The following is a 12,792-nucleotide window of genomic DNA, read 5'->3' as shown; positions in this document are numbered from 1 at the left end:
ATAGCCTGTCTTACGCTGAGCTCACTGGCTATTTGTGGCAGCTAGGAAAAGAATGGTAACAACCACATTCAGCAACTTCTGGAGATAATTTTAATATCAAATGTATTGGCATTCTTGTAGTACATATCTAACAAATCTACAAAGGAAAATGTTTAACATTATAAAACCAATTTAGAAAAGTTCATACATTACTTTTGCTTTTAAATATCTTTAAATCAGTCAAACCAAAAAACAAGAAGTTACTTTATAACAAAAACTAGCTCTACCATAAGAAAAAGTGCTAACTATTTTTTCATAAAGGAACACCAAAAGCGTTAAACTAAAAAGGTGCAGAGAAAGGGTACACATTTCCACATTTTATCTTTTGTCTATCAGAATAAATATATGGATTATCCCTCTAAGTATTGCTGATGTCATTAGGTCATGAAAGCCACAAAACTTCAGCAATGAGGGCGGTAGATTTTGTGGAGGGTAGTGAAAAGCCACGGAATTAAAGTAGAAACAAAGACAAAAAATGTACAGTAAATGCACTAGGCTGCTCACAGCTATACAGAAAGTAACTGTGCTCAGCAAATTATTTTGGTTTTAAATTGCCTCTCTTCTCCAGAAAGAATGATTCCTGGTTTGAGAAACAATAGTGACGGGGTTTTTTGGATGACTGTACAGAACCTGAAGTAATAAAATGCTAGGTTTCAAGAGCAGTCTTTAGGAAAGAGGCCCTGAGAATTTTGCAATAGCATAAAAATGTTCACATCTTTGGGTTGCCCTCAACTTCTACTCTCTAGCCTACTTCCAAGCCTGAAGAGCTCTGGTTTTGTACATACATTTGTGAATCGGGTGGTTTTGGTGGTTATCTGACACATGGCCCTTCTGAAGTGTGTGATGACACTGAAGTTTACTCACAGTGGGGAACAGCAGAAAGCACCCTCTTAGAGTAGTCACCTTCTGTCGTGCAATAGCTACATTTAAAAGTGTGCAGGTGTCAAAATATTATTAAAGTTTTACGTGATCACTCTGGAAAAACTACATAAATATGTATATTGACAGAGATAAACTTGTGCTAGTTTATCAAGTTCAAACAATTATTCAGGCACCTTTCCTCAATTCAATTCTTCTGAACAAAATACATATAAGACAAACAGGATTTATAAGTTGCATATCTAAAGGACTTCTTATATACAACATAATGACTTTTGTGAAGGAGAATGGTAATCTTTTTAAGTAAAACACCTCTAACTTTTAGGGTTGTTGTGCCATAACTTGCTTGCAAGTAATGCCATAAAATTTGCAGGAATAACTCCCCAAAATAAGGTGAATAAGATTAAAAAACTACTGCCTACGTGTATTGTATTGACACTTGAGAGCAAGATTTCTTCTAAAATCTGGTAAGAAAGAAAAATACACTTTTTAAAAAAATCCACTCTTCAACTGAAAAGATTTCAGTGGTCACTCTCAAACAAATGTCTTCCACTCATGGAAATAAAGTTTTACGATGAAAATGCTTGGGAGGGGAAAAAAATAAAACTATTCAAACTTAGCAGCCTCAAATCTTGGCAGAATTTTCTGACACATGCAGACTACTTCTGTATATAATCAGAAATAAATAAAAAATACATCTCTAAAGAGAGTCAATATTAGATCCTTAAATTAAAACAATACATAGTATTCATTCTATTTGTACGAGCTGCAAAATCAAAGACAGTACAGGGTGAAAATCTGTCCTCAGGCTTGGCTCTTACTGATCATCCACGTTGATACAGAATTGTAAACAACAGTTTCCAAAAGATTAAAATATTTTAAGTGCTTGTGGTACATACTTGTGTGCAGCTTTCATATTCCACGTAAATAACCAATTAGCAATCCACATATATCAGCTTTAACTTAAATATTTACACTTATCAACAACCTTCTCCTTCACCTCAATGCATTATATGGCTACACAACTCAAATGAAAAAAAAAAACCACACTGCCTAAATAAATATAAGTCAAACAAACAAAACACTTCTTGTGGGAGGTTTTTTTTCCATTCTTTTCTCTTTGTTTTTTTTTTTCTTCCTTTCAAGGCAGAAAGAATCCAAAGGATGCTAGGCTGAGTTCCAGTTTTTTTATACAGCAATGTTCTTTGCCAGGTTTGGCTTATCAGATTTATTAGCTGCTACTGCCACTATGCTGTTGAAAGTGCAGTTGCAAGATCAGGTCTCGAATTTCTTCTCTTTTGCTTCTGATCAGTTGACGAGGGAACCACTTCTCCAGATGCAGTGGCTCTTCAAAGTTAACTATGGGATTCTGGTAACAGAAGAAGGAATATTGACAGCATGAATTTCCTAAAGCAACCTTAAAAAATAATTTCAAACCCTACTATTACGCTTGAGACCACAGAGGTACAAACGAGTTTCCCTAAGGCAGTGACAGGCTTCAAAGACAAATTCCGCTTCCTCCATGGTAACCACATATATACATACTACAAGCTACTCATGGTAAATGCTAACCAGGTTATCATCACTTCTCTTAAAGATATATCAGTATAAGCACATATTCAAAGCAGATTCTATGTATTCTGACACAATTAGATGTTCTCTTCATATCTAACATGAGACAGATGCACTTTGGTCACAAAACATTCACATAAAAATCACAGTATAGGAAAGATTCAAGCAAATGGCAGTTTAGCATGATGAAGTTTTGTTGCCTCAGGTATGTGTTTTTCTGTCATGAGCTACTCTGTCTGATAGAAGGAAACGAAGAAGCAAGAACATTGGTGGCAGTTTTAGCAGGACATCAGAAGGGGAGGATTCAGAGCAAAAGAGGCTAGCAAATTGAAATGGCTGAGAGATGTTGGCAGTTATGGCAGTAAGACCACAACACTGCACTTGAGCTATCAAATTTTTTTCCTCTTTTCCCATGTTTATATTATACCTTGTCCTTCCCTTTAATATAATAAATTCAAAAATCAAAATGAAAAACACATCATGATCTGCTGTCTACGAGCCCTGATATGTTTCAGAGAAATTACAGCCACTTTGTCCAGGCCTTGATTCTGGAAGCAGAACATGACCTTACTGTTAGAGAGCGGGCATTTTCCACCTACACAAGAGCTCAACCTATCTGTTAGAGAACCACAGATGTTTGAGGACTGAAGGAACTTCTGGACCTTCCCTTCAGGTATTAATATATAATATTAATATCCTTCTGGTATTAAAACACACATTAATAGGATCCCTCCTAAGCTTTCCTCTTAGAGTCCAATCTCTCAAACTTTCCCCGTAGGAGAGATGTTCCAAAACCTTAGTCATCTTTGTAATCCTTGGCTGTACTTGCTCCAATAGCACTGTCTCTCTCTTTCACTAAAACCGGACACAGCATTGAAGGGAAGGATCATCAACCTCAAACTGCTGGCAACATTCTTCCTAATACAGGAAGCTACTGCTAGTAGTAACAGCAGATATTGCTGACTACCTTTGCCACAAGGACATACTGCTGCCACATGTTCAACTTGGCGTCCCACCAGGACCCTCAGAGGTCCTGGAAATAAGCTTTTTCAGAAAAGCTGATTTCCAGCAGGGTGATCTGCAGCAAATATTGGTGCCTGAGGTTACTATCTGGGTGCAGGGCTCTATTCTTCTTGTGAGCTTTGTGAAATTCCTGACAGACCACTCCCCAGTGTCTCAAGACCCCTCTGAACAGCAGCTCAACCTTCTAGTGTATCAGCCACTCCTCTCACTTTTGTGTCATCTTGGAACTTGCTGAGGGTGCACTTTGCCCCAACACCCAGATCGTTAATGAATATGTTAAATAGGACTGGACCCACTACTGGCTCTTGGGGTACATTGCTAGATACTGGCCTCCAAGTAAACCACCTGCCACTCATCACCACCCTCAGGACCAATCCAGTTTTCAATTCAACTCACTGTCTGCTCAGCCAGCCCATGCCCCATCAGCTCCTCTAGGAGGATCCTATTGAAGAGAGTGTCAAAGGCCTCACTGAAGTCCAGGTACACAATATCCACTGTATCCTAAAAGACAGTGCCTGAAATCCAGCATCTGCAGATGTTGAAAGGTATGTGCTGAACAGAAGAGAGAGGCTCTCCTGGCTCTGTGCATCCTTTTTTAAGGAGTCCTCCCTCTCTCTGCAAATTGCTGCCTGCAGAGCCACTCAAAGGCAAATGCACAGGCCAACCAAGAGGCTACAAGAAGAGATGCACAGAAAAGAGATGTTTGCAACATCTGTAGGCCAGAAATGGGCAAACTAAATATACTCCAAATATATCCAAATAGAGATATTGAATCAGTCAATGTAAAAGCGACATTAAACAAAAGTCACAGATGTCTGACAATAAACACTGATGTGAAACACTGTGCTCCAAATAGGAAGACCCTTGTCACTACTTTAAGAATGAGGTTTATCTCTTCTTCCTCAAAAAGCTTTGACACTTTTGTTGCTGAGCGTCACAGGCTACATTTGGCTATTTAATAGAATAGAATCATAGAACGGTAGGGGTTGGAAAGGACCTTTAGAGATCATCTAGTCCAATCCCCCTGCAGAAGCTGGTTCACCTAGATCAGGTTGCATAGGAACATGTCCAGGCGGGTCTTGAAGACATCCAAGGAAGGAGACTCCACAACCCCTCTGGGCAGCCTGTGCCAGGGCTCCCTCACCCTCATAGTGAAATAGTTTTTTCTTATATTTAAATGGAAACTTGCATTTCCCTCAGAAACAGTTTTTTGGTAATTTGGGGGAAAGGGGAAGGTAGTTTTCATTTGTACCTGGAAGAAGCTTTCCACATATTGCAGCAAATAGACTCCACAATCACTGCTGTTATCTTGCTTAGGCACTCTGGGACACAGGCCAATCATTGTTGATTTATTGAATTCTCGATGTGTTTTTCGTTTAGCTTCCCATTCCATTTCAAGGTACCTGCAAAAGAAAGCAAATAGATTAAGTAACTCTGAAAGCCAATTCATTTTGGATACTACTTAATATTGTTCTGAACCTGGCCAAAAAACTCTAAAATAGCTTGAAGTAATTTCTTTCACAGAATATGTCACAGAAATTCATACAAGAAACACAATTTCCACTATCCAATATTCTACAACCCTCAGAGGCATCTTTACCACATAATATGCAATGCACAAACCAGAAAGATGCATGACATCATTTTAGAACTTTTATTTGTGCTAGTTTCTTCACGCTATTGGGAAACCAGGACATTTCTAAATCTTAACTAAAGGAAGAAGCTATCTTTCCAGGCTATTACACAGATTTTTCCTGGGTTCATCCTAAGAGTCTGGCGGTGTTTTTTTTAACTAAGCCAACCATTTAAAGAACCTTAGGATTCACCTTACAAACAACTTCAGTCACAATTGCACTAATAAACCCTTGCAACATTAATAGCATACAAGGTATACAAAGACTTGTTAAAAACCTTAAGAGATCTCCTCTTTAGTGATTAGGACTTGTTAATTGTCAGGTTTTCCTATTGTTCTTGTGCCCCAGTAGCAACTCACTGACCCCACAGCCCGGGCTGGCAACTGATTTTGATGATGGGATTGAAGGCATAATGGTCTGATTTTCAAAGGCAACAGTTACCTATACTTTTCTGCTGACTTTAGTCAGCACTGCAAAGGCTCAGGGCTTGTGAAAATTAAACATAAAGTCTGACTGAATGTATGTATTTTTTATTCCCTAAAGTCAGACCTTGTGTTCGGTTTCAAGAAGTCCCGAGTCCTTGCAATTTTGAGAATAAAAATACACGTAAGTCATACAAAACAGCTTTTGGGGAAAATGGCAAATGGTAAAAAGAAGGTAAATATTAAATAATTCAAAGATGAAGATAGTTTAGTGAAGCACATTTCCTAGAAAATAGAAGAATCTATGACTGTAGACTTTACTTGTTTGAGTCTGACCACAGACCAAAAAACCCAAACAAAAAATCACTTTATGGAAAGAAAAGGTCACGGAATGCCTGCATCAGTTTGCTCAAACTTCTGCTTTCAGAGCATCTATTCCTCAAACTTCCCCAATCTCATAACTCCAGAAACCACCTCTTTGCCTTCTGACTTTTTTTGGTATCTCTCTGAACCTCACCCTCTCCATCTAGGAAAACCAGGCCTCTCTATCTAGGAAAAAGACAGTGTCACAAAAATTTGTGATTCTCATCTACCTCTCACATAGTATTTTGAAGAATTCAGTTTTACAAGGAGCTGCTACTATTTGTTTTACAGATTTTTACTCCTTTCAGTGAAGTGAACACAATAGATTACAAAAAGAACAATTCTGTTAAGCAACTTTTTAAAGTTGTTGAATGGTGTTAGTCATTAGAAGTGTATGAAAGTTTGAAGACATTTGCTTACATACTTATATTAAAAACTTAATATATTGTTACTCTAACTTTTTAACACAAGTAACGCCATTCCCATATAACCATACTGTCACATCAAGCTTTTAGACAGCCTCAGTCTCATTTCAACTTTTTTGCACATAGACAGGAGTGGATTTAACACTGTAAATTCTAGAAGATCCATTAAAAAAACAAAACCAAGCCCTTTGGAAAAGTAATCATTTATATTTTAAGCAATCTGTTTTAATACCCTTAAGAACATTGCTCCATTACTGAACTGGAAGGAATAAAAAAACCCACTCTACTCTCTTATTTATTTTTCAATTTCAACAAGACTGTCCAATTTATAATTTTTGCATTATATCTGGGCTTCAGAACTATGACAAGCTTTTCACACACCTCTCTATTGGTATTACATTTTCTTTGTTGTGACTCTATGTATTTTCCTTTAGCATTAGAAATGTCAATCTTTATACAGAAAAGTGTTCTGAACACAGAAACATGCACAGAAGTATCTCCTGCTTATAATTATAAACTGTAGTTACTTACTCTCTCAAAATCTGAACTGTTTTCTGCACAGAACCAGCTTTCAAAGAATCTAAGATGAGTATACAAGGCCTGTACATGACAAAAACAAATAAACAAATCATTGTAGTCTTTTGTTACCATTACTAAAGCAAATATTTTGTTTGAATACAGCCTATCAAGAGCATCAATATCTGAAGAAACATGTGAAAAAATGGACAACTCCCTCCAGCTTTAGCTTTATGACAAATAACTGAATTACTGCAGAATTTTAAGTATAATTTAATGATACAATATCAGTATGAAAATAGAAACATACCTTTTACAAATCTGCCTTTTGGAATTACTTAGGGAGATCTGGGAGGAGAGAAAATAAAAATAACCTTAGAAAACCTATAACAATTATAAACTCAAATGTTTTAATAGATCTAAAGGTAAAGCCAGAGACATTTCTGTGTCGGAAAGGCAGAAACTGATAAATTAATTTTAAAAACACATGAAAACATGGCATGGCCAACATAGGCAGGCCAAGGAGGACTTTATGTTAATTCAAAGTGTCTTGCATATGCTGCAGGCCACAAAATATCGACAGGTGCTGCAAAAAATATGATGCAGAATCACTTGGTCCAGTCTCAGAGCCTTCAGAAACAGAGCAACACTTGTTTCCTCTGCCAGTATAAAAAGGCACTTACTTTAGAAATCCCTGAATCCAGGATGGAAGCAGAAGCACCCAGTTCATTGTCATCTAGTACAAAATAACAAATTAAAAAGTCTTAAGAAAGTATTTCCTAACTGAAATATCTTCATTTTCAAATTCATGATTATTAGTATTCAAAATATGATAGTGAAGTATAAATAAATTTTGTTTCCCTTTTGAATGTTCATATAGCAGTTACTGAAGACTTTTCTTTCTAATAAAATCCTTGCTGAAATCCAAGAACTTTCCGCTCTTGATGGGAACCAAGTCACTGATTTTACACGTCCCTTCCAGTATTTCTAGACTTGCAGACAAGAATGCAGCGCAGTCATAGAGTGATAGAATCATTTCAATTGGAAAAGACCTTTAATATTGAGTCCAATCACTAATCTAACAGTAATACAAAAATATATTACACAATCCTGATGTGAAAGATACTTTTTAAGACATCACATCCCTCCTTCAGAGATTAAGACACTATTAGAAACGTATATGGCTTGATACAATTTTCTTCTAGATTACCTACCTTTTGAGAATAAACTTCTGTTAGCATCCACCACTTCTTCAATATTGCAGTTACCAGAAAAGGCCAACGGTGAACCACATGGAGTGTTCTCACTCTCTGACTGAAGTGGAGACAGTTGAGGCTGATGACGTAATGAATTCTGATGGGGCCATTCCTCATATATAGCTTCTTCTAACCAAGGAAAACAAATAACTGCAATGTACCAATGAGACCTGCCAAGCAGTGGGGAGAGGCAGGGAAAAAAAAAAGAAGTCAAACCTGTGTAACGGTAGGTTGAGAAAAGGATACAAAAATTTTTTATAACATTGAGAATTCATAAGCAACACAAACATCATTGCCATGCTCCTTCACAGCATCTCGTATTAACCCTATCACTCATTTTTTACCTTTCATTGTGGCATAACAGTAAAAATAAGTATCAATTCATTTAAAAAATCCCAACTAATCCACCACAGCAATTTATCAGTGTCTCAACACTCATTCCACATTGTAAAAAAGAAATGTAGTGATCTGTGATGGTAAACTCAGTTTTGAATATAGCTTGAGGTATGACATGACATGTCTCCAGTCTCATCTCTTTCTGCAGCTGTTTTGCATACATAACTCTCCATAGCTATTCAGTTTTACTGGCATTTCCATGTGCAAGTCAGCTATTCAACCACATCAAGTCACAGACCATGGAAGCACTACTCTTGATTCAGCAACAGTTGCTGTGATTTCTTTACAGAAATATCACTTAAGCACACAGGGATCATCATAATGACACAAAAATTGAACTGAAAACACATGAAAGGAATTTTCAGTTTAACAAAAACCAAAGAAGCAAAGTTTAGTGAAGACAACTAAAAAAAAAGTTTAACTTCTGAAGTGACTTCAAAAATTAGTCATTACACACCTGTTGCTTCAAAATCTCATTTTCAATGATTTAAGCTTACTGCTAGAAATCTTTTTATCACCACAACAATCAATTATTTAAATCTTTAAATATCAGAAAAGGTGTCAAACACATAGACTTACTCCTCATTCACAGGCACGAAGATATAATCTTTAGTGAAGATGTTTATATGACGAGTCCATGTTCTTACTCTTCTGTGTCTTCTCTGTGCTGCTCTGCAGAAATTACATGACAACTGTTGTTTGATTTTTCTTTATTGTTGAAGCAAAGTACAGGGATTAGTACTCTTACATATTCCCACTTCCTCAAATAGTTTTTCCTCTACTCTTCAAGTCTTCCCCACAGAGAAAAATAAATCAGCACACTATTACAGGCAAGTGACTAAAAACCCACTTCCAAACCATCTTAAACTCTTATGGAAAAAATCATCCACAGATTTGAAAGGATTTCTTGCAAGTTACTTATCCAGTAACTATTATTTACTATGCCAAATGCAAAAAACTCATCTAGACACCACCCAATGTAAAAGCAGATCTACAGCAATCTACAAATGTCCAGGAATTAAACTTCACAATTGAAGGCCTGTCTAAATAACCTTATCTTTTGAAGGAAAAAGTTAAATGTCTTGCACATGGCCAGTTTAAGAAGAAGGGGAGAAAAGGAGTGAGTGAGGAGCAGAAAAACAAGACTCTGCAAGAGTCCGCATTAAGTGAAGAATTCCACAAACTACCTCTGCTTCACAGAAGCATTGAGAATTTAAGGGCAAGGCATGTTTGCAACCTGGGAAAGCATCTACAGAAGGAGCTTTCTTAATCTACTGCTTAAACAGCATGAAGGAGAGGCAATAAGTTATACAGCTACATCAGTGGAGATTAATTTACAATAATAAGAAATGAAATCCAAAGCACATATAATCACTAGTTAAGTATTTAAACCAAAACACAAAACTAGAATTTCCAAAGCTATCTCCTGATCCAGAGGCCCTACAGCCCTCAAAAGACAGTGAATTAACAATGCCATTCTAGTTCCTCAAGGAGACAGCCCAGCCTTTTAAAAGGAACGAGATTAAAGGACAACAGCATTCTTAACATGGAAATTTTCATCTCTGCCTCAGAACATTCAGCAAGGCAAGGCAAGCTCCACTCTCAAACACCAGCTTTGAGGAATCAGTGTTGAGGAGGAACAGAAAGTGTGCTAGGGATGGTCCTATGCTTTATAGTCATAGCTGGAAACACAAAAGTGATGCAGCGTTCTTGAGCTGTTCATGATACCTTTTCTGAAAGTCTCTGATTCCACAGTATTCAAGTGTTAACAAACAAAAAAAAAGAACACACCAAAAAACCCCCATATTTTTGGGGTGAAAATATTCTTTGGACAAGAATTTACCACCAATACGTGAAATGAAGTATGTGGTAACTCTAAAAATATTTTTAGAAGTGCAGTTTCTTAATATGATGCATGTCTTGCAAAACTCTTGAGTTTAAAAGTTCAAAACATGTAAATAATTGTAAGAAATAAAGATTCAGATAGAGTCATAGAGAGGTGGATTCAGTGTGAATCACACGTCGATTTTAATGAAAAACACCAGTATGCTTAAATTGCAACTTACAACATTTAATCACTAATCCTTTGAAGAGTGCTGATTACTATTTTATGTGCTAACTAGCAGATGAGCTGCAGCATTTCCAAGTGACATCAACTGACAGCTTATTTCTGGTCATAATGGCAGGTAAAACAAACTTACGAAACTTTGAGATCCCCCTCAGAGTTTTTTTCTGTCCTGGTCAGGCACTTGTAAAAGAAACTGCTAAAAATGTGTGTACGGTCAGCAAGATGTTTTGGCACCTTCTCCAACAACAGGTATCTACCAAATTAAAAAGAAGAAAAATAATAAATTATTTTTCTAGAAACTGTAATTACTGATAAAAAAATATGGACAATTACTTTAATAACTTACCATACAGAGGTTATGCTTACTATCAATTGCTTTCATGGCCACTAATCATGCCAAACTTTTCTATTTTCAATATGTACAATGTAACAACCAAGCAACTACTAAGAATACAATGGTTTTTATCTCAGATTTATGCTCCAGTATTAATGCTTCAGAATTTGGAGTTGGAGTTCTATTCTAGCCCTTGTAATTAAGACAGGCTTGAAAACCTAACCAAATATAAACCTATGGAATGTTATACTCCTGTGTATACAAAAGCATAGAAGAGGTCAGTACTATAAATTACAGAATCACACAGAATCACAGAATGGTTGGGGTTGGAAGGGACTTCTAGAGATCATCTAGTTCAACCCACTGATAAAGCAGGTTCACCTTGATCAGGTCGCACAGCAACATGTCCAGGCAGGTTTTGAAAAACTCCAGAGAAAGAGACTCCACACCCTCCTTTGGACAGTTACAGGTGCTGCATGTGAAAGTTAAGATAAATGTTCTCCAAGTATTCACTCTGTGTTACTGATGATTATTTCACCATAAACATCAGCTTGAGTGTTTATTCTGTCATCTTAGAAGGCCAAAGTTCTCATTGCAATTGTCCTACACAAGTTGCCTCCAGCTTCACCTGATGACTTGGGCATAGTTATATATTATATAGTCTGTAACACAAGGAAAACTGAGATAGCAGGAAGTCTAACAAAGGTTACAAGCAGAGGAGTTTCTGCAACGACTGCATCAAATTCCTTTATTCAAATTTTCCTTTTCTGGTGAGATGAAGCTACAGATATTGAGAGGACCACATTGCATGATTTGTTTCTAGTTTTGAGCAAAATACAGGGGGCTTTGTTGTAAAACCACATTGAAACACTGGTGCATATTTCCTTTCCCACTCCTCTAGACAAGAAGTTTTAACTGGCTTCCTATTGCTCAGTTACTGCAGCCACATTGGATGCCAAGAAAACAGGATTCTTGGCAGAACGGACAACCTTCAAAAGAGCCAGAACTCTACTTGAGTTTAAGCCAGAACACAGAAATTAAACCTCAGCTTTAGGGAATGTTGGGCCACAATGCTAGTTCTGGAAAACTTGCTTTCACAAGCAGCATTAGCAGAACAACATGAAGAAGGTAAGCCAAGCATGACTTCAGCATGAAGTACTAGCTGTGTTCCTTTCTGTAGGAGCTTCACACACAAAGAATTCCTGAGTTCTTACACAGAACAGCAGAGGACGCTCCACATTGTGCAAACTTCGTAAACAAACTACTACTAGACCCTTTACTTTGTTCAACTGCCAGTTTAAAACCACTCAGCACTTTCAGTTCTATGAGGTCACCAAGAGGCTTTTTTCTCCCCAGCTATTCTGTCTGGATTACATCACAACCCTTTTTGAGGGACAAGAAGAATGAAATTGAGATAAATGAAACTGTAAAGAATACACAAAAGCTTTAAAAAACCAAAAAGTCTAACTTACAAATTCACTATACTGTTACTTCTGAAATTGTTGTATCAATTTTAGTGACCAACATTTTACAGTAACATTCAAGTCCAGATCTGGTCTCAGAAAGCAGGGTACAAGTAATGCCACAATTACTTACTTCAGATAGAAATCAATGATGACATCATTGAGAAACTCTCCATATTCTAAGCACTCTAGGTCTTCTCTTGTGACTCCCAGTCCTCCTTTTTCAGGTGGGGGTGGATAAACAATTAAACTAGAAGACACAAATCACGTTGTGACAGTGACAAACTGTGTTTTACATGACCGTTTTTGTATGGCTTTTCCACATGTAGAAGATTTTCTAGAAAACCTGTTAAAAGTGGTAGTTCTCAAAACAGTTTTCACTTACTCAGAAGTCCTCTACCA

The 12,792-nt window shown here is 37.0% G+C and overlaps 1 protein-coding gene across 8 annotated transcripts in view; it reads right to left on the bottom strand.

Annotated features, from left to right (window-relative positions):
• Nucleotides 1-67: 67 nt before the first annotated feature.
• Nucleotides 68-12,792, bottom strand: part of SENP7 (SUMO specific peptidase 7) — a 44,105-nt gene continuing 31,380 nt past the window's right edge. For all 8 annotated transcript variants that reach the window (XM_062004074.1, XM_062004091.1, XM_062004116.1 and 5 more), the window contains 9 exons: nt 12,524-12,640; nt 10,727-10,846; nt 9,105-9,197; nt 8,088-8,299; nt 7,557-7,609; nt 7,184-7,221; nt 6,889-6,957; nt 4,766-4,916; nt 68-2,287 (listed from right to left, as the gene is read on the bottom strand). In XM_062004074.1, the coding sequence (XP_061860058.1) occupies nt 2,150-2,287; nt 4,766-4,916; nt 6,889-6,957; nt 7,184-7,221; nt 7,557-7,609; nt 8,088-8,299; nt 9,105-9,197; nt 10,727-10,846; nt 12,524-12,640 (991 nt within the window). In that variant the 3' untranslated portion in view covers nt 68-2,149. The remainder of the gene's footprint in view (nt 2,288-4,765; nt 4,917-6,888; nt 6,958-7,183; nt 7,222-7,556; nt 7,610-8,087; nt 8,300-9,104; nt 9,198-10,726; nt 10,847-12,523; nt 12,641-12,792) is intronic.

Source organism: Colius striatus, chromosome 1 (genome assembly GCF_028858725.1).
Source record: "Colius striatus isolate bColStr4 chromosome 1, bColStr4.1.hap1, whole genome shotgun sequence".
NCBI classification, from domain to species: Eukaryota; Metazoa; Chordata; class Aves; order Coliiformes; family Coliidae; genus Colius; species Colius striatus.
Note: the sequence above shows the minus strand (reverse complement) of the source record. Positions and strands in the feature narration are given on the sequence as shown.